Below are 20,914 nucleotides of genomic sequence, written 5' to 3'. Positions count from 1 at the left end.
AGTTGATCGAACTCGATCGTTTGTTATTGATTTATTCCAATCACATCTGCAATATTCACTCAATTTCGCCATGTTCAATACACATTCTAGCAGTGTCAAGCAAGCTGCTGTGGCAGCGTTATTCACTCTCTAAAATTACACGATTGGTTTAGGTTAGTGTAGACTGCAAGTGGAACACTGAAGCATTGTGTCAACAAAACCAAATAAGGAACGCTGTCCTGTATTGAATCAATAAAACTAGATTGTCGCTGTGGTACGGAAGACACGACCAATAGATGCTCATACCATTTAAAACAATATACCGATATTCTCGAAAGAACATCACCAAGAGTGAAAGAGATGGTTGCTCACGTTTTCATTTTTATTTATTTTCTCTCCGTTTTCATACCTTTTATCACAAGCTGTAAAAATAAACAAAGGCTATTCAGTCACAATTTTTTAATTGATGCTCTATTTGTCGGATACAAAATTCTCTGTTGAAATTGTGGTGGTCGACCCCGTCACTAAAGTATCGGGTAAACTGGGAGCAGATGTTACCATGTGCGGACTGACATTTTTTGAATCAGTATTCATGTCAGATAACGATGTAGTAGGAAAAACAGGTGATATGGGAAGTGGGGGTTGGAGCAGTTGTCCAATAGAGTGAGAATCAGGCGTGTTCCCAATGATACCACCAATAGCAAGGGATGCACCGCGCGGCGGAAAGTTTGACTTCAAAGTAGGACTACTTGCTGTATATTGAGATCCTGATGCATCGGGTAATTTTTGTTGCTCAGCCGAGTTTGGATCAGTTGCATCTCTAGCAGATGAGTTCAGCACGTGTCCTACTGTGATGGGCAAGATAGTTTGTTGTTTGGGATTGTCTGACAAGTTAGAAGATGGTGGTTTGTTTGTGAGCAAAAACTGCTGGTCTATTTGTTTAAACACTTCACTTGTAGGGGATGCATTGTGTAATCCAGATTGTGTCGAATCCATGCCAGCATCCAATATCACACTGGTAGACTCATTCAATATTGACGATGTATCCTCAGTACCAGGTGTTGAAAAAGAAGCTTTTGGAGGAGAAGCCGGAGCTGAGCCAGATACAGGCGCTAATATATGTGCGTGTTGATTTGGAATAGTCACGGATGCCAACGCCTTGGATTCAGGATTTACAGCGACTCGAGCAACCTCATCATACCGTTGAAAAGTCTGATCAATATGGTCACTGATCTCATACGTCTTTGCTAATTCACAGTTCAAATAGTACGAAATTAGTCAGTAATCAAAACTAGTGTAGCAATATCAGATGGTGCAATAACATATCACTCACCCATAAGATGCTCGTTTTCAACATTGCCATCAATCTCATCAATGGTGTGCTGCAGCCTGTTTTGAAAACACAAAGACTCATCTCGTAGTTGCTATTGGTCATACAAAAATCCAATTATCATGTCAAAAAACAACGGAATAGCTTAATTATGCCAACCTATCAAAACTTGTCAAATACCCAAATATTGTTTTACCTTGAGAAGCTCACGCTGGCTTTTTGAAGGTTGCACACCAGATTGCATTTGCATATGCATCAAGTCTAGCATCTCAGTCAAAACAGTAGCAGTGGCTTCAGCAGTTGAAAGTCGTTTCTCAACTTCCAACGATGAGCCAGCTGCGTCTTTTAACATTGATCTACTTGACATGGATGTATTTTGTGCACCTTCTTTAACCGATTCCATTGATCGACGGCTTTTAAATTGATTCAGCTGAACTAATAGACTGTCGCGTCGACTGAGTGAGCTTTTCATTGGCGTATCAGAATCACTGTCATCACCCTCAACACCAGTAGATGGTATGCCTTCTTCAGATGGTATGGCACAAGCTAAACGAGTATCCAAAGTTTCCAGTGATTGTGTATTTGCATTTCGATTCAAAATCTTACTCATATTATCCAGAGCATTGGATACATGTATATCCGTCTAACCAAAATTGAAAAACATGCATTTACAGGAATCAATCAAAAGTTAGATTAGGGAACAGCCAGTCTAGTGCTATATCAACCCAATTTTCCCACGACAGACATACCTCCGTAGCTTCATTTTCCTTGATAGGCTTTAGAGGCGAAAGCGCAATATGTGTGATTCGAGCATTTGAATTCATGACGGCAGCAAGTGCCATAAGCCCAGCTGCTTGAAAGTTATTATGTGATAAATCCAACTTTTGAATACTTTTTGATAGCGGCAAAACTTCAGAGAGTGATATTATATCTACAGTACAAATAGCAACAAGTATTGGAATGTTAACCACCAGATAGCTACTGACAATAACAGTAAAATGTCTAAAATATTTTTCAAATCATATTCAGCAAATACGTACCACTTGTTTGCATATTTGTATTGGATAGCAATAATCCAGAGATAGTATTATTTACAAGCAACATTTGCTTAAGTCCTTCAATCTATGATATAGTCAAAAACAACAATACCGTGTCAGATTAAGTATAAAGCAGTATAGTAGCTATCTTTAAACAAGATTACAAATCAAACTCTTACTACAGTAGAATTAGTCGATGAAAACAAATAGTTGTTTCCAACATCAAGAGTTCGAAGAGTTGAGTTGATATTCTATTAAATTGACCAAAAAGGTATTAGTTAGCTGCTGTCAAATATCGCCACGTTCACACCAACCTGCATAAAAGAACCAGTACATACCATTGCATTGATGACTGCAATAAAACCTGCGGCATCCATATGAATTGATTGGAAATTGAGCCGGACAAGTTGACGGTTTAGTGCTAGTGCGTGAGCAATATCCACCACACCGCTCTATCAGATTTTAACACCACAAATAAATCAGTTAGCAATCAGCATGAGCACCAACATAAATTAGATGCAAACCTACTCCAATATCATTATCCTGGAGGTTTAAAAATTTAAGAGCCAAACCACGACTTGAATTCTGTAAACCAGTTGAATCCTCTTTATATTCCAAAATGCGTGCAATATGTTTCCCGGCGGCTGGAGAAAGCGCATTTCGTCGAATACACAAGTGAGTCAGCTTTGATCGACAAATCCCTTGAACTAAAGATGTATTCCCAGATTATAGCATGCATTTATATCAGTCAGTATCAACAAATGCACACCAAAGCAAACCCAAGCACAATTCAAGTAATATACAATCATGTGTTACGTACTCATGATTTCAAGATGTGCAGATTTGAGATTTGTGTTGTCCATGTACAATACTTCCAAACATGACTGTCGAAATCCTTTTTCACCATCAGCTGATAATGCATGATTAATATATGAAGCGCCTTGATTTTCCAAGAAAATGCCTGATATGTTTAAATACCGAATAGATGGTGACTAGAAAATAGTGATTAGTCATAAAAACAGTTTTCTGCAGTAGTGCAGTTTGTTCAAACTCAAAGTTTAGAATTACCTTTTTCAAGAAAACAGCAATGTATTTGACACCCTGGAATGTTACTTTAGGATTGTTTGAAAGTGAAAGCCAAGAAAGAGTAGTCGATCCAAGAATTGATTGCAGCAGCATTTTGAGTGTTTCATCATCCAGATTACAGTTGTTTAAATTCAAACTTTGCAATCCAAAATCAATTGTAAGCAATTCAACAAATGCTTTAGCATGTGCAACAGTGATTGAGATTCCAGAGAGATTGATAGACTTGGGAAATGTATTTGTTTCAACGGATTCACGAAGAATATTAATTAGGGCAGGAACGTGTTTGCGATCGTCATGAGCCAACAACTGCATGTAATATTGATGTAGTTCAGTTGGTGTAAACTCGTTAGGCTTTTTTAAGATGAATGATTGTTTTTCGCGATGAGTATTTGATTTTGAGTTGTTTCGATACATGGCAGTTTCAGCAGCAGCGACAGTCTTGGAAAGTGTATTTTCTTTATTGAGATCAATAATATCTGCTTGATCGTCAATATCAACTTCTTGCATATGATCTTCAAATAGTTTCTCGTTTGTGGGTTTGATGAGACGCTCTGGAGGGATTGCAACATCTGGAAACTTGAAACGAACACAACGCTGCAAGTGCGCTGAATCAGATAATTCTGGAGTTGCTGTAGATGAAGCAGCGTTTTCTGGTACAGGTGTTATAGAATCAGGTCCATTGTTTTCTACTGGTTTGCCATTGTTGATTGTGCCAAAAGTGGTGTTATTATTATGAGGTGAGATAGGAGTCAATGTTGTATCGACTGGTTGATCTGCATTTGTAGAAGCACTTGTTGGAGATACTGTTTTGGTAAACAAAGATCCAAATCCGTTGGCATTCTTGTCTTTTTTTCCAATAGACGGGCCGAGTCCAAGTGATCCGATTGCTTTATCAAACCAGTTTTTACGAAGCATATTTTTTCCACGATTGGAGTCGTCCAAACTCAAATGATTCCGCAGTATGCTTTTTTGTGGCTTCAAGCTGCGATGCATGGGTTGTGATTTTGACAGTGCAGAACGAAATTGAACTAGTTTAATTATGTAATGAAATAACACGAGATAATATTAGAGTCAAATCTATACATTCAGATATGTCAAACTGCATAGTATGGTCAAGAATCATATTTTACATTGAACACTGCGTGGCTCACTAGGGTCCTCAAGACTGTTCAAAAATGCAATGTAAAGTGCACACCGTAGCAAGTTGGTGTGATCATCGTTTCTAGCAAGCGTTGCTATTGCACCTTGAACTGCATGAGCAGCCAAACCTGCATTAAAACCCATTGAAACCAGTTTATCATAAACCCAGTCGGGATTCTGTTCAAGTTCTTCATATTCAAACTGTTGTTGTTGAATGACTTTCAAGCCAGACTGTTTGCGATCCGATTGTGTTGAGCGAGCCAATAGTATAGCAGACTCTGAGCCTGGAACACCCGATTGGGTGAGCATGGATTGAGAGCTCTGCGATGCAGAGCTGCTCCCAGCATACATCTGTTGAGTAGTTTCTGAAAATTTTGCTTTGAATGCTTGTCGAAGTTGCTTCAACTGAGCTGATGAAAGTGACTGGTCTCTCTCAGCCCATACAGGACTCTCATTGCTGGCTTTTACAAGACTGGTCGGAGCCTTTGACATCGAGGAAGCTGCAGCGTGAGGTTTCGTGGTTGAAGATGCTAATGACTGATTTGTAATCTGTGGAGTAGTGGGTGCTGGTAGGGATGACTGCTGCAATGGGTAATGGGATGATGCTTGTGCAGATACATGACAGTTTGGCTCGACAGTGTCGGAAAAGGTTGCAGTCGATAATGAATCAGACGGAAGCTTTTTGACTAAACCATCCATTGCAAGTTGTTTGGTAAAAGTATGAATACGATACTTTTGAGTTGTGTTACCCACCCTACTCGTGGAGTCAATTGTACTTGAATGTCGATCTAAACACAAGGTTGGGCTGAACTGGTTTGCTTGAACTCTGCAATATTCAAACCGTATTCACGTAAAACGAAACTTATCTTGCAGTAAACGGTTTTGGAATCTACAATAACTGACTAGTCTTTTCTACTGCAATCAACAGTTTCAATTTTGTGTATTGGAATCGTACGTCATACAAATCTATATTTATTGTAATCTTAACTGGCTCAAGAGCATGAAACTGTGTAATAAGCTTTACACACAATATTGTTTGTCACAGTTGATAAACCAGATTTAATCAGTAAATTTGTAGCTTGTAAAATGGTATGTTGTCTAGAATCAAATGAACACTAAGTTGATTTGCACATCATATGATGTACAGAAATTGATCAAGGGAGCTGTAATGCTTTGATATTTCAGGGCTTCTTAAACAACGCCATTCAAGAGACTTGTAGCTTTAAATTGGATTGAATTGGGATTGTTCCCTTTATTTCGACACAATCATATATTGCACAATCACCAGATTCATCCATTACAGTCCAGGTATTGGCTTAGTTGTTCTGATGGTCCAAATTTTAAACTGTCCGTATCCTAGAATCTCAGATCCGTTCTAGTTCAAGAAAACAGTATCAAGATGCAAGACATTCAGGCAGTAATAAGTACAGTTTATTTCAAGATTATATTCATCGACATCTCGATAGTTAGCAATTGCATCCACGTCGAACCCTTGATGGTTGCCGCCAATCAAGAACAATTGAATCTGTATCCAATTCAAAATCGAGTCGTGGATGAAGCGTATGCGTTGCAATATATATAAAGGGGTCGCTCACATGAGTTCCCGACTTTGCACTCACTTCAAAATACGGAAATGGTACCAATGGTGCTTGCTTGATATGTGTATCTGATGTATTATGCGCAAGATCATGGAGGTTTAAATCTGCATGTTCACTTGACTCTGTATTATCAACGCAACTCTCAGTTTGCGGCCGAGAATCTCTTGTTTCTGCCACGGTGGTCAAAGAAAGCTCTATATCTGACATACTAACACTGTTCCCGGCGGTATTCGTTCGAGTCGTTTTTTCACGTGGTAAATGCTGATCTTGGTGAGGGTTCAGCTTCTGCCACAAGTGTGTACCAATTCCCCAAATACCAAAGCTTCTACTTCTTCCATGCTTATGAGACGATCCAGTAGAGTTGGATCGTTTAACCATTGATATGCGTGGTGAAGTATTGGTTGTAAAAGAATTTCTAGCATTGCTTTCAGCTGCCGTTGTCAACTCTTGCAATTGGCTCGGAGCAGAAGTGTCAAAATCTGAAAGAGCGGTATGAAAAGATGTGCAGGACTCGACAGTCATGCTTGATATGTTTGTTAGTCTGTGATGCTTATACTGTGAATCTTGTGTACGGTCTGCAGGTAAATAATCTGCCTGCGATTGCAAAGAACTAGTGACTGGAGTAGTAGATTGCCTTGAAGCAGTCAGAGGTTTGTACGATCCTTCAAATTCTTCGGCCATAAACACTGGCAGTGCCTTTGTGACATCTCCCCTTAATGGTGCAGGTTCGCGAGGTGGAGGTAGTCCAAACATCCGACGAGGCCCCATGGCCCGAGTTTCTCTGAGTTGAAGAGGCGATGGTTTGGATTGTACAGGAGTACTAGACAAAAACCCACTATCAGAGAGTGATCCGTCCGTTTCATATCTAGCAATTTCATTGCATATTTGTCGTAGCTCTTGTGCCTTTATGGCTGCTTTTTCTGCAGTCACTGTACGATCTGCAGTCAAGTCAATCTTGTTACCAACCACAATAAATGGAAATTCTGCTGGATTGGATATGCCTGCCTGTCGTAAAAAGTCTCGCATCCATGTTTCCAAATGATCTAGACTTGATGTGTTTGTTGTATCATATACCAGTCTAAACCATAGATGTTGAAACAGAATTGGTTGAGTGAATGCAAATCTTGATGGATATTTTAAAGTGTAATCATCAACTCACATGCAAGCGTCTGCACCTCGAAAAAATGCAACCCCAAGACTATGAAAACGTTCTTGGCCTATCAACAAGAAATTAGTTTTAAAACAACATGATGGCATGCCAAGTAACACAAATGGCCATTGGAATGGAAAAACTGCATGATCAAGCAGGCCATCGCAGTATCCAAGCGCAGCATAGTATGCATTCATAGACATGACCCACCAGCGGTATCCCATATTTGTAGCGAAACGGTCTTGGAAAGACTTTCAACATGCACACTCTTGGTTACAAAATCAGCACCAATAGTTGCCTTGTAGCTTTGCACAAATTGGCGATGAATAAACTGAATTAATGGCCAAATTGTTGTAAGTTGGTAATTAGCAAGATAGTGTTAGTCATTGCACTGATGCAAGGCAGCTAGAGACTTGAACAGTTGTCTATTATTCTGGAAACTTGTTCAAAGAGTTTCATTTGTCGTAATACTGCTGATGTTGATGCATCACTGCAAGCACATGAGTAGACTTGCCTGGTTTCTGAGTGCAGTTTTTCCAACCCCGCTATCACCAAGAACAACCACTTTCAGAATAGTAGTGTCGCTCATGCAGAGCAATATAAACTAGTTGAAAAATACCAACAAAGCCAACGAACCCCAATTTAAGGTCGGATTTTGATTGACCAAATCCATCCTTAAAGCTTGAAATTCGCCTAAAAGCCAATAGCTTATTATGCAGGACTAAACTTTGATACTCAGCATTCATAGCCATTTACACAGCCAGACAGCCCAATGAAACAAACAATTATGGAACACAACTTTATAAAAACTTGAAAAAAAAGAAATAGACAAACTGCTGTTGAAAAAAAGAGCTACCGTTAGACTTTAGAGGCAACACACTTTTCGCCAATCAAACGACCAACCAGACGGTCATGGGATGCCTGGCGAACAGTATGCAAATTCGAGCATTCATGCGACTCAGGGAGTCGGTGTTTACCACAAAACCCTCTAGTGCAATATCTAAAATCAAATGAGTACAAGTTGAAAGTTAGGGTTCAGGATAAATTCAATGGCCGATGATGCATAATATTGGCAAGTCTAGTTATTGTTACCTGCATTCACCGACAATCTTGATAATTTTGTCAGTGCAGCCAGTCATATTGCATCTAGTTTTCTTTGCAGTACGTATGGGAGCCAGGGTTTCAGAAAGAGCAGCAGAGAGGGCTGTTTGCGGCACTACATTTGATTGTGACCCAGAAGCTATTGTAGAAAGCACCCTGGCTTGGGAATGGAGCAGATTGCCGCCACGCATATGTGTAACAAGAGCGATTTCTCTGCAATCGTTGAGGTTGGTATTTACAAGTCCGTATTGAGCTAATGGGACACCGCTTTCTAGTGGAGTTTCTCCTAAAAAGAGTATTTGTTCATCGACAGGAATGCCTTCAAGAGACTGGATTTTGCTCTTGATGACATCAATGGTGTCGGTGGGTTCAACTTGAAGAGAGATGGTTTTTCCAGTGAGGGTTTTGACAATAAGTTGCATATCTGGATAGTTACTAGACAAGTGTTGGAGTAGAATAAAGGGATATTAACGGAGTTGAGAGTTATGACGATCGTTTGCTGTAATACGGGAAAGAGGCTTTTCCAAGTGGGAATTGGCAGGTTTTATATTGATACAAAAACAGCGAAACAAACTGGCTGGCTTGCATTTGATGCTGGTGAGCGTCAGCCATTTTGCTTGTTTGGCTTACCCACACGATGCACAATAAACGCATGATTTGTCAGGGTTGACATGCGGAATGACACAATCCTTCAATTTTGATCACGTGATAAACAGTGTTGTCTTTCAATTCGTCCAAACATTTGCTCTCATTGAAAGTCATGCTGCATGACTACTTGCGCCAACTAGACCAGTTTCCAGAATTACAAGAGTGTTTTAACGTTATTCTATCATGCTGGACTGTTCGAAAGCATGCTGTGCTTGTGACTATGCCTGAAAAAGACTTGATTCGAGGCACCAATGGCTTTTTGGAGGTAGAGTCGACTTGGTTCAATACCTTGGGAGTTTAAAGCCGTTATACACTTGGCTCAATATCAGCTTGCTCTAGTCAATACATTGAGGATCAACTGCTGACCTTTGAATAATTTAACACGATATTTGAATGGATTCAATAATGCTACTGTCTAGATAATCAAACGAGTCTTGTCTGCCTCGCCATTACTATTGGATGTGTCTAGCTCCACCAAACCAGAAGAAATTTTACAACGACTCGAGGCTGCAAGTGGTCTTATGCTGTCTACTCCAAATACTGCTCACATGCATGCACCTGTATCGCACTCTGTGACTGCTTCATCTACTCTTGTTACTGACTACAGACCACGATCACTATCCAACTCTCACAAGTCATTCTTGGAAGCGCGCGACCAATCATTAGACCAAAAACTGCCTCGCCAGTTGGATTTGAACGAGACCATATCTCCAACTTCCAATTTGTCACTATCACGATCCACCATGAGTCGTGACAGATTTGATTCCATTACTTCGCCCATTGGTTTGCTCAATGAATCAACCTCTAGACAGCTGCTCCGTTCCATTGTTGTTGTGAGATTTTCTGGTGCCTATCGACATACTGTCAGCGATCTATTTGGAACTGTAAGTAGTCTTGTCTTGTCAGTAATCTAATATTTGTCACTTATCAACTGGCAAGCTCTTTGTGTTGCGTTTTTTTACATTGATAAACTTTAGTTTTTGGCCAATGGAAAAATCGACTTTAACGCACTTACAATACATAGAATGCCAGAGTCTCTTGTTGTTTTCGTATGCTCTGAAATTGATGGTGTAGTCTCTATTTTAAAAGAACAGGTAAAGCACACGATTGCTTGAATCAAGTTTCACTGCTTTGGTCTTAATCGAGCTTTGTCATGACAATTCATATGGTTTGTAATAGCTCGACTTTTGCTACATGTCAGCTCGACTTACTACCGAAAACATCGACTTTGTTTTCCCCCACATACATCGTATACCCCCTGTTGATCTTTCCGTAAGTTGATATCATTTTATACTATTGGCCAAATGCTTTATTTCAATCTCATCTCACTTTTCTTGCTTCTAAACCACCATTCTAATGCAATCAAAATAGCAATTCGATTTGCTTAGAGAACACATTGCCAGCGTAACAATATCACCAGACGTATACGAGTACCTTCGCGCACTTGTTTTAGCATCAAGGTGCAACCCAATCATCACATCCACCACCTCAACTAATGCGTACACTAATCTCGTTCTTGCATCCAAACTACGTGCTGTTTTGGCATCATCCACATTTGTAACACCTGATCATATTCAATCTGTTTTATTTCGTGTGTTTCGACATCGCATGTTTTTAAAGCGAGGTCATCATAGCGGCGAGCGAATAGTAAATGATGAGCTTTTGAGTGCAACATTGATGGATCAAGTTCTTCCTCCAGTATAAATAATTTGTATATAGTACGACAAATTTAATTTGGGTCAATTTTAGAGTAAAATGAACATGCAATACCAATTGCATGGCACACATCACATCACTGTAGTTCCTTTGGCAAACCATTCTACAGAAGAATCGTTGATTCGAAATAGTATCGATCCAGGACGGATGACACGAGATTGAGCAACTTCACCAGGTGGTTCCCATAGTGACTGTGGACCGAGCTTTACTGTCAGCTATCAAGATATGAATATATCCAAATAATATTTTTAAAGTAGTCAATAAACAAATGTCTGTAGCTTGAAAATGCAAACATGTGGTAATAATGTACATTCTGACTGGAGCCACCAATGTATAGATGCATAAATACCAACCTGGCCATGAATATCTTCAGTGAATCCGCTCTCGAGTGTCTGTACGTGAATTAAAGCATCAGCAAGTCGTACCAGCAATGAATTAAGGGAAACCTGTTCTTCATCATCTGGGTTGTCGTCATGAACAAGCATAACTAGACATCCCGATTTCTACACACAAGCGAATTAGTCAATCACATGGCATGTTAATGTCTAATGGTTATTCGTACCTCGATCACATATCCATTCAAAGCCATTACAAGCTTCACAAGTTGCTCAATACTCAATCCAGCATAGAGAAGCATAGATACATCGTCAATGACTATACACGGTTTCTTGTCGCTACCCACAGTCGATATGATTTGATTCAACAGTATGTGAACTGGATCGGTATTTGTCCTAGATTGTTCATCCCAATCAGTAGTACGGTTACAATCAATAACAAAATACAGTCATCAATCGAGTTGGAACATCATACTTACGTTGGATTATGATCAACTTGTACCAGTGCATTTAAATTGGAAAATAAATCGATACTCTCGTATGTATTCTTGTACATGGACAGATGCAATCCCTTTTTAATATATCAACATTCCAAATAAGAATTGGTATAGGTTCAGTCAAAATGCTGGTATGTAGATTAAACCAGCTACCATAAAGTGCTGTACACTTGCCAGTTTTTTGTGAACAGCATTGTAGTGTGATGGATGTTGAGAAATGCAAACCAGTCGGACTGCCCAGTTTGGCAGATGCAAGTGTCGGTTAACAAACTGGCAGAGTAGAAACGATGCACTACGTTCTAGTGTATCGGTGATGAGAAAAGTCCGACAAAGCGAGCTTGCGTCTGCTGTTTGCCCAGATGGAAGAGGTCGGTCTGGCGCAGGCCAGTTGAGTAGGGCTTCTAGCGACATGATCGCAATCCAGCAGTGTGTAAAATATGTATGAAAACCAGTCTAGTCCAATATTCCCAGATTTGCAGTTTCACAATTTCTGGTCATTTACAAACTTGGATGTCAAACCAAATTGTATTTTATTGCTTTGCCAAATAAAATGTATGTGCTGGCATCACCTTTTGCTGCAACTCGCATGCCTTGAGGAACTCGGGAGTCACAATTGGAATATTCAACTCCAATGCTCTTTCGTATTTTGGTCCTTTTGGCACTGTGCACACCAAATGGGTGTTGTCTGAAGTCAGATCATCCGTATACTTTGCTCCAATACGATCCAGCAATTCAATAAGTGTATCTACATCAGAGTCCTTTGAAAGTGATCCAAATGATGGGTTTAAGCCAGTTAGATTATCCATAGAGTGAGTCTTGACCTGCAATTTGTTGGATGTGAACGAGCCAGCTGATGTTCTTAACACAATCCAGATATCATACTCTTGAGCAACATCTAACCCCGATAGCTTGGCAGAGGTAGACAAGGCATTGGCAGGAAGATTGAGTTTCTGTCCTTTACGATAAACATCTAGTCCACGGAATGTAGCGGCATACAGAACAAGCGGATCCCATTTGATAATAACAGACGTTTGAGTCACTGCCTTGACACTAATGACCGGGGCTTGTGGTGATTGGGAATACGTGCTCAGTATATCCTCTTGGAGAGCCGCAAACTCCTCCTTTTGGCGCTGCTCCTCCTCTTGGTTGCGTTCAACGGTCACGTTGACTATTGAGCCTGTAGAAAGTCCATCCTACACCAGATATACTAGCAATCAGACACCATGTATTTGCAGGTGGTTTCAAGATCCATACTGTGCTGGAGTCTTGAAAGAATGAAGATATAAAATGCATCTAGAATATATTCATGCACAACTTTGTGCGAGACTTGCAATACATAAATTGCTTCACTTACTGGCAACAAGTTTGCAGGAAACTCTATTAGATGGTGGTCCGGTGAAAGTAAAACTGCTATGCCTGCATCAACCTTGCCAACCGTAAACTTGTGTAGAAAATATTGGGTCAGCAAAGAGTATTCCATGGTAGTATTCCAAATAGCATATTCAAGTATCAGTTGCAGTAAACAGTTGGTATATTCAACCCAGCTGAAATACTTGACTGCTCATGAACAGTGCAGATGAATGCATTTACCTGAATCGAAGTCACCTGAATCATGCCTGCAGAACTCTTCAATTATAGTCTAGATATTGTGAGTAGATGAAAATGAGGTATCTTGACAATTAAACCAGTATGAAAATTAAAAAGTAAACCAAGCTAACTACCGACTGGTTGCTAGTGTATCAAGTATGGTTTTGCATAGACTACAAACTATCTTTACCTGAGATTCAAAAGGCTTTCAACTATCTAGACAACCTTGAAAATCTGCAGCTACTCCACATCCCGTAAATCTAGATCTTGGATATACTATACTTGACAACCAACCCCAACACTACAAACTCTAATATAAACGAAATAAACTCGAGTTCAAATATCATCATTTTTATATTTTGAATTTCAAGACAAATCAAGAATGGAAAAGCGTATCTGTAGACTCGTCATGATCTAGAGTTGTATCAATGTATAAAATAAATAGTATTAGTCAGCGTTATGGGTCATCAAACCATTGTTTTAATGATTGAAAAATACTTACGTTTTTGGCCTATCAAGCATTGTGCGGCTATGAAACAAATGACAATAACGGCAATCAAAATACCAAACCCAATCTTATATCCAACTGAAATAGGGAATCCAAGAGAATCGTAAAGATTCATACCAAAAAAGACATTGACGATGGCAAGAAGAGCCAGGATGCGACCAAACCACCAGTGAACTCGGTCTTGAAGTGGAATGCGCGATCGTTTAGGATTGAATGTAGCATTTGATAAAAATCCAAGGAAAAACTGGACAAGCATGCCTACACCAACTGTGAGACCAATCACCTCATGGTAGGATGAAAAATGGGCTGATGTTTTGTAGATATATACAACCACGATGCTTGCAATAGTAAGAATACCTGTTACAACAAACATGAAGAATATATGCAAATGGAACCACTTTGCGCCAAGCGTAATTTTTAGATATCTCGCTACAAAAATACTGTAATTAAAAGACAAAGCAGTTGATTAGTATTAAAAAGATCAAGGTAAACATTCATTGATTGCCAACCTTCTTAAACCGTACACTTACCCAATTGCAGGAGAAATCGACCATGCAACCACCATCATGATTCCATGAACACGCAGGATGTAGTCGTATGACACACCGTTGGGAAGCTGGAGAACGGGCTGATCCGTATGGCCGGTTGGTATAGCAGAGGTATTGTTAGACCCAAATTCAGTGGTAAGATCCAACCCTCGAATAACACCTCGGCGATTGTGAATTCTTATAGTGGTTTCTGGACTATCAAGATTTGCTGGAGGCACGTCTGACATGGCATAGATATAGGTAGAGCCCGATGTGATACTCTTGATGCTGGAGACTGCAGGTCGCACAAAGGTAAATGTGATTCTGGCCCATGATGGTGCAATAATGTTGGCAGGAGTAGCCACAAGCGTGACAATGTTCTCAGTACTCACACGAGGAACAGCATATCCTGAAGACTGGCGGGAAGAAAGAATTACTCCGCCCGTCGTGTTTTTCCATCCCAAATATATACTCGAGTCGGCCATGCCAGATCCGATACCAAAACCAACCCATCTATAGAAACAAACTGATACGGTTAGTGCTTTGGTAAAAGATATAATCTAAACATAAAGTGGGCTGTGGGTAGCAAACTGCTGAGTGAACAGCTATTATTTTACTCCCATATTCACGTGAAATGAAATACTAAGAGGTATTGGTATATGATAAACAGCCAGCCTCATGGCATGACTATTGCCAATTTACTGGATAGTATTGTCATTTGACTTTCTCGGCAAACTTGACTGGTACTTTTCATGATGACTGGCATGAAAACAGCAACCTATACTACTCATACTACAATCTTTGTTCTCTTGGACTAGAACGCGAATGTATCCGAGATTCAGAATACAGAAATCTGTAGAGCTGCTCGACAACAGTCGAATTCAATATCTGGATTGCAGTGGATAAATCTGGTGATTGTACAATGTATGGTTACGCCAAATGAGGATAGTCTCAAAACTATTGTTTGTGAGAATCATATGATGGATGTTATATGTTGAAGAATTGAAAATATCAATTCAAGCAGTTAATTTGTAGTAGAAAAGCGCAATGGATATTTAACCACTGCTTACTCTAGACAAAAGTGGCAGTGGTTACAGGATAAACAGAAAAGCGTTGCACTTTACGTGAGTACAGCGGTAAATTAAGCTGTCAGTGCTGCTGGGGCACAAGAATGAATTACGACACTTAATTAATGCGAATCAAGATAAGCTCTTGAATCGAGGTAGCTTGACTAAATTCTCTAGTCTATAACACAATGCAGTCCAAACACTACAACTTAAACGACTCACCCGAGAGCAGAGCTGTGCACGGTAATCATAATATTATCCCTTGTATCTTTAGTTCCAGTCACGCAAAAAAGGTTGTCATTGCACATGCTGGATGTGGACAAAGCTGAGGATATTTTAAATGGATAAAAGCACTTTAGTATGGCTTGAATATCAAGGATACTGACGTAAACCAAATAACAGCCATTAAAAATTTGGTAGTACCTTGAGCAGCAAGCAAGATTAGTGCAGTTATTTGAGGTAGCCAACGCATCAAAGTATTGCTAATTGAAAACTAAAAGTTGATGAGCACCGAGCATGTGGGTCACAGGCTTAATTTATAGAAATCGTGAACAAGTGCTACGCGAGATTAGTCTACGAGTCCAATCTACAAGCCTTACTACACAGCCCAGATGTGTTCTGTTACCATGAAATTATGGCCCAAGCATTCAATTGACAGCTATGGTTTCTAGCCAATAATTTACTCTAAGCAACTTCATCTACTCTTGGACATAAACGGTATAGTAACCAATTTGTTGAAACATAAGGGTCAGATACTGTTTTATTTGAGCTAGCCCAGTGTAAGATGGCAGCAAAACTGACTTGCTCTTGTTTTAATGGAAGCCAGTGGGTTAATCTACCTATGCAGATTCAAAGTCGATCAATGGTGCTATGATTTGTTCATGGTACCATAACTTGACAGTATGCAAGTCTTGACAAGGTTTGTTGGGTTTGTATGTGCATAGATCTAAGCAGACTTGTGGTATTGCGGCGTGAGACTGCCCAGCAGCAATCGATTAAAATACAGCCGGGATTTTAAATGCAAATGTGATGTTTTGTTTTTAAAGCTTCGAATATTTGGCTAGTTGTCGGGTATATTAGTCAATACAGAAACACCATCCTGATGTTGACAATAAAAACTCCAAAGCAGATGATGGATAAAGCTACTACGGCAAAACAATCGGCTCATGGCTAGAGTACTGGCAATAGATCTTTCGGGATCTGAAATTTCGACTGCTTGGCAATTTGCTAATTTCGTCAATGTTTTATTGACAGGTGTCAGTACACTTTGTACAATCAGATATGATGGATTTTGGATCTTATTACACAATCCAAATAAAATCAACTGTTAAAATAAGCTTTCTTTTGAATATTTTCCACACAAATTATCTATATCAAATTCTCGAATAATATCTATCATGATACTCTATTCCGTGATTTTATATGTAGTGATGTACTGCTCTGGCTGTGAGTTGGCTAGTTATACTCAGTGATGGCTTGTTTCCAATACTCTGCACGATTGTAATGCCTATCTGATATTGAATATCGAGCCAAAAGATTGTAGTGATTTTACTCCATATTATAGTCATGAAAGACTAACGTTTGTACCCATAGCATATGCTCTATCTAGGTTTTGCCAAAGTCAGAGTTATTGTGTTATTGGTGGCCAGGACAGTAGCACTGGTGATATTATTTTCACGATCCAATCGGCAGCCCAGGGGTAAGATTTGCTTGATTTTAATTGAATTTGCTCGAGGTGTTGGTAGGTGACAGTAGTAAGATTGCTGCATCCAATCGCGACAGCCTCGTACAAAACTGCACGGTTCTAAACGAAACCACAAACTTTTAATGTAATACTAGATGGGCTGCATTTGGTGTAGGACCTAGCATGTTCGACTCGACAATGTACGTCGGCTATATAAACAGTACCAACGGTATCACGTTGTCAACCAGGGACTCGCACAGCCATACTCTGCCCCAATACAGCAGCGATCAATCCGCAAAACTATCACACTATGAGCAAATGCCGACTCCAAGCTGGGCCAAAATTGTTTTTACAGTACAGCGTCCAGCAATTGGCCCCGCAAAGTCAATTGATTCATCTTCCACATTCCTGTTTGCCATGTCTGATATACCACCTGAATCGATAGACTCTCCATCATCTCCTTTTTCGTATCACACTATTCGTGGCATCATTCGTACTCTTGATCTGACAAGCCCTGCTTTTATGCCCGCACCAGTAGCAGGGACTAATGCCACATCAAATGGAACTGCACCGAATGACTTGACACTAGTCATCATGGACTCAGTTTCGGATAATAGCGTTTTGCCTATTCTTCCCCTTCCTCCAGGTGTTACATACGAGTCTATTTTACGCGCTCATGGTATTATGATGTTTGTAGCATGGACCATCTCCCCTGCAATTGGGTAAGGTCTTATTTTTATACATCTCTATAATCCAAATCTCATTTGCTAACCTGAAATACTAAATCGCCTTGTATTCATTTTAGAATATTCATTGCACGATACATGAAGGACAGACTTGGAGTCTGGTGGTTTCGACTACATGTATTTTTCATGTTTTTTGTGACGGGACTCCTGACAATCGCAGCAATTATTCTTGTTGTATTGTACAAAACACCTCCGCATTTCACAAATGGATTCCATAGGGTAACATATAAAGCTACTCTGCATTATAGTTGAGGTCATTATGAAAATGATACTAATAGTTCATCCAACTTGTAATGTGGTACACTAAACCATTTACAGTCATTTGGTCTTGCAATTGCAATAGTTATGATTATTCAAATCATTTTGGGAGTGATTTGCGATAGAATGTTTAGCCCGAATCGTACATCGATTCCTATCTGGGATAAACTTCACTGGATTTTTGGACGATCTCTTGCTGTAGCTGGAATGATCAATATCATTACCGGCATGAGTATGCTTCAATCTATTGGATATGTTGTCACGGTTGGTACTAAAGCTGGATACGGCGTTATCGTAGGCTGCATTCTTATTGGGTTTATCGTCGCTGAAGTGATGCTTGGCCAAATTCGTAAGTTGAGACTTGTCAATCTGAATGGTTTTGGATTGCATAGTTGCTGATTGAACTCACTTTTATGTTTACGTTGATATACTAGATCATGGAAAGATAGCCCCACCGGAACTTAATGACAAGACGCCAGAAAAATCTGTTTTTTGAAAAATAAATGTCGCTTCCTATATTCAAAGCTTATTGCTAGAGGTATGTATGACCTAGGACAAGGTACCATCTACATTACACGCATTTAATGTTGTTGAAAAATTTCGAGCTACATTCGGACTCGATAAATACCACAGGGGCTCAAGGCTTGTTTAATCTGATGACTAAGAGCATGAAAATGGGGAGAAAGATAGTAAATGATAACAGTACAATTTATTTTGAGATTTAAACTTTAACGACGATACCGACCATCATCATCGGTAGCTCGTGCCTAATTGGTAATCATCACGACGATTCAAACTACGGTCATTACTACGACCTTGGGACGGAGTTACAGCGCTGTATCGTGCAGCAGTGTATCTGCTATAGCGGTCATTGGCAGCATCGTCAAATGGTTGTGGAGGAATACTTGGACGCCCAAAGCTATTATGATCATCAGGATATCCACTCTTTGTAGATAGAGGTCGAGGATTGGACATGGAGGGCTTGTAGTAGCTTTGGCGGAGAGACGGGTCACCAGAAAGCTTAATATGATCCACTTTACCATAGTAGCGCTCACCAAGACTAAACATGACAAATGAGCCAAAGAAGTATACACCAAGAATAATGGGTAGCCAGTATGGCATCGTATATCCCATATCGTGGTACATCAAGAGACCAAGAAATAGGTTGGCAGCACCAGCTGCACACACGAGTCGACCAAACCACCAATGAACTTTGTCCCAGATAGGAATGCGCTCGCGTCCTTTATTATACAATGCATTGGAGACGAAGCCCATAATCACCTGAATGATGACAGATACCGAGACGATAATACCCAACATCTATACATTCAATTCAAAAGTCAGCACTATGACAATCGCAAACTGCATTACAATAAAAAATTAAAAAGCTTACCCGGTGAACATCCTGAAAGTGAGGAGGTGTTTTGTACAGATAAATGATCACGGTAGAACCAATGGTCAAAACAAAACAAAATACAAACATGATAATTAGATGCAGTCGATACCACCAGACATCTAGTTTTTCCTTCAAATAGCGTGCAATGAATATTCCAAAAAACGGTGCAATGCCCCAAGCGACAAACATGCCGACACCATGCAAGACTACAATCGTTTTATAAAGGTCAGGTGTAGAGGATAGAATAGCAGTGCTTTTTGAGGTTCCCGATTGAGTAGAATTTGCAGTGCCGCCATCGACACTGGGAGCAGCGGTGTTGTAGTCAAATGCCTTGATTGAGCCACGAGAATTGTGCACAGGCAAACCACCACCCGGTGAGAGTTTATCACTAAACGCAGCATATATATAATTTCCTGGACTAGTGAGAGGAGCAATATTTGAAGAAGGGGCCCATTTAAAGGAAAAGGAAATGATTGCCCATGGAGGGTTAGGAATCTGAAGTGGAAGCTGGACAGCAAACTCAGCAGGCGCAGCAGCAGGAACTGCGTGCCCTGTTGAGATGCGATTGGAAATAGCAACCCCGTTTGTAGAGTTGATCCATCCAATAACCATTGACGATCCCGACATTGAGTTACCAGTTCCAAATGCGGCCCAACTGAGAAATAACCAAACAATTATTAGATTAAAAATTAAAGGGAATCAACAGACGGATGAGGCGTTGGCAGCCAACAATCAATCAGAGCAGGCAACAAAGACATGATGGAACATACCCTTGAGCACTGGAATGGACGGTGAATACTGCGTTGCCTTGAGAATCAATGAAGCTATGGATACAAAACGCACCATTGGTAGGGCAGTTGGTATTGTAAGCAATAGCTTGAAAATCAAAATGTTAGTTTAGGCAAAACAGCGGATGGAATAGTAACAAAACATTTAAAAGGGAAAGAGTGCAGATCATTCTATCAGAGCTATGCTGACTGTTAGATGATCATCATGAATGAGATTATCCAGTATGGTTCATGGTAGCCAAGGACGAGTCTACACAGCCTGTCCATACACCGAATCTTGACTTTGCAAATATTGAAATATAACCACTTTACAATATAGTGGCTGTTGAATATATAAGCTTTCATGCATTGGACAGTGCAAAGTATGATATACCTTGACCGGCAAGAACTGCTAAAACTGCGATTAAAGACAAGAGTTGTCGATAGAGGTTGATCCTGAAAAGTTGCATGATTGATGTTTATATGAAAAGTGCACAAATGAATGATTCGGCAGTGATTGACTGCACAAGGTGCTCTACAATGATACTTGAGACAGGGATGAGTGCAAAATGATGGTGGATTGCAGGTCTAGTTCAAACTATTTAAAAATGGTTAGATTTAAACTGACTTCTTGTAACCGATTGATGGACAGTGTTGACAAGAAAACCAAGGAACGAAAAGTCGGCCAAATAATTGTTTGGCAGGGATCACAAATGGTGCTGGAGTGGCTTTGGTGCAATTTTGATTTAAAGCAATG

The 20,914-nt window shown here is 40.0% G+C and overlaps 9 protein-coding genes across 9 annotated transcripts; 2 read left to right on the top strand and 7 right to left on the bottom strand.

Annotated features, from left to right (window-relative positions):
* Positions 1 to 450: 450 nt before the first annotated feature.
* Positions 451 to 5,271, bottom strand: BATDEDRAFT_22123 (uncharacterized protein; the record flags this gene model as incomplete). The annotated part of the gene is made up of 11 exons (XM_006675413.1): positions 451 to 1,226; positions 1,313 to 1,403; positions 1,506 to 1,952; positions 2,059 to 2,240; positions 2,350 to 2,431; positions 2,526 to 2,597; positions 2,685 to 2,798; positions 2,875 to 3,053; positions 3,167 to 3,338; positions 3,415 to 4,460; positions 4,563 to 5,271. 11 exons carry the CDS (start codon positions 5,269 to 5,271, stop codon positions 451 to 453), a joined length of 3,870 nt encoding a protein of 1,289 aa, XP_006675476.1.
* A 713-nt stretch (positions 5,272 to 5,984) lies between these two features.
* Positions 5,985 to 7,909, bottom strand: BATDEDRAFT_84979 (uncharacterized protein; the record flags this gene model as incomplete). The annotated part of the gene is made up of 4 exons (XM_006676034.1): positions 5,985 to 7,248; positions 7,330 to 7,387; positions 7,531 to 7,651; positions 7,835 to 7,909. The coding sequence occupies 4 exons, from the start codon at positions 7,907 to 7,909 to the stop codon at positions 6,039 to 6,041; spliced, it is 1,464 nt and encodes a 487-aa protein (XP_006676097.1). The 3' UTR covers positions 5,985 to 6,038.
* A 691-nt stretch (positions 7,910 to 8,600) lies between these two features.
* BATDEDRAFT_7706 (uncharacterized protein) lies at positions 8,601 to 8,843 on the bottom strand (the record flags this gene model as incomplete). The annotated part of the gene is made up of 1 exon (XM_006674883.1): positions 8,601 to 8,843. A coding segment is annotated over one exon (243 nt), but the record flags the coding sequence as incomplete, so codon positions are not given.
* A 338-nt stretch (positions 8,844 to 9,181) lies between these two features.
* BATDEDRAFT_34185 (uncharacterized protein) lies at positions 9,182 to 10,892 on the top strand (the record flags this gene model as incomplete). The annotated part of the gene is made up of 5 exons (XM_006675717.1): positions 9,182 to 9,334; positions 9,489 to 9,953; positions 10,047 to 10,163; positions 10,249 to 10,341; positions 10,441 to 10,892. 5 exons carry the CDS (start codon positions 9,182 to 9,184, stop codon positions 10,771 to 10,773), a joined length of 1,161 nt encoding a protein of 386 aa, XP_006675780.1. The 3' UTR covers positions 10,774 to 10,892.
* On the bottom strand, positions 10,857 to 12,044 carry BATDEDRAFT_84977 (uncharacterized protein; the record flags this gene model as incomplete). The annotated part of the gene is made up of 5 exons (XM_006676033.1): positions 11,792 to 12,044; positions 11,600 to 11,691; positions 11,348 to 11,516; positions 11,139 to 11,288; positions 10,857 to 11,000 (listed from the first exon to the last, which is right to left on the bottom strand). Exons 1-5 carry the CDS (start codon positions 12,026 to 12,028, stop codon positions 10,857 to 10,859), a joined length of 792 nt encoding a protein of 263 aa, XP_006676096.1. The 5' UTR covers positions 12,029 to 12,044.
* An 85-nt stretch (positions 12,045 to 12,129) lies between these two features.
* On the bottom strand, positions 12,130 to 13,242 carry BATDEDRAFT_36503 (uncharacterized protein). The gene is made up of 3 exons (XM_006675824.1): positions 13,208 to 13,242; positions 12,972 to 13,058; positions 12,130 to 12,810 (listed from the first exon to the last, which is right to left on the bottom strand). The coding sequence occupies exons 1-3, from the start codon at positions 13,229 to 13,231 to the stop codon at positions 12,148 to 12,150; spliced, it is 774 nt and encodes a 257-aa protein (XP_006675887.1). The 5' UTR covers positions 13,232 to 13,242; the 3' UTR covers positions 12,130 to 12,147.
* A 294-nt stretch (positions 13,243 to 13,536) lies between these two features.
* On the bottom strand, positions 13,537 to 15,771 carry BATDEDRAFT_36502 (uncharacterized protein). The gene is made up of 5 exons (XM_006675823.1): positions 15,730 to 15,771; positions 15,529 to 15,631; positions 14,243 to 14,752; positions 13,707 to 14,152; positions 13,537 to 13,618 (listed from the first exon to the last, which is right to left on the bottom strand). The coding sequence occupies exons 2-5, from the start codon at positions 15,612 to 15,614 to the stop codon at positions 13,581 to 13,583; spliced, it is 1,080 nt and encodes a 359-aa protein (XP_006675886.1). The 5' UTR covers positions 15,615 to 15,631; positions 15,730 to 15,771; the 3' UTR covers positions 13,537 to 13,580.
* A 437-nt stretch (positions 15,772 to 16,208) lies between these two features.
* On the top strand, positions 16,209 to 18,490 carry BATDEDRAFT_22118 (uncharacterized protein; the record flags this gene model as incomplete). Its single annotated transcript, XM_006675412.1, has 7 exons — positions 16,209 to 16,225; positions 16,735 to 16,752; positions 16,916 to 17,005; positions 17,146 to 17,712; positions 17,796 to 17,955; positions 18,055 to 18,343; positions 18,429 to 18,490. The coding sequence occupies 7 exons, from the start codon at positions 16,209 to 16,211 to the stop codon at positions 18,488 to 18,490; spliced, it is 1,203 nt and encodes a 400-aa protein (XP_006675475.1).
* Positions 18,491 to 18,744: 254 nt separating this feature from the next.
* BATDEDRAFT_22117 (uncharacterized protein) lies at positions 18,745 to 20,627 on the bottom strand (the record flags this gene model as incomplete). The annotated part of the gene is made up of 4 exons (XM_006675411.1): positions 18,745 to 19,314; positions 19,388 to 20,045; positions 20,161 to 20,266; positions 20,552 to 20,627. The coding sequence occupies 4 exons, from the start codon at positions 20,625 to 20,627 to the stop codon at positions 18,745 to 18,747; spliced, it is 1,410 nt and encodes a 469-aa protein (XP_006675474.1).
* Between the last annotated feature and the right edge of the window lie 287 nt (positions 20,628 to 20,914).

Source organism: Batrachochytrium dendrobatidis (assembly GCF_000203795.2).
Source record: "Batrachochytrium dendrobatidis JAM81 unplaced genomic scaffold BATDEscaffold_1, whole genome shotgun sequence".
NCBI lineage: Eukaryota > Fungi > Chytridiomycota > Chytridiomycetes > Rhizophydiales > Batrachochytrium > Batrachochytrium dendrobatidis.
The sequence above is the reverse complement of the archived record's forward strand: the minus strand, read 5'-3'. Positions and strand labels throughout refer to the sequence as shown.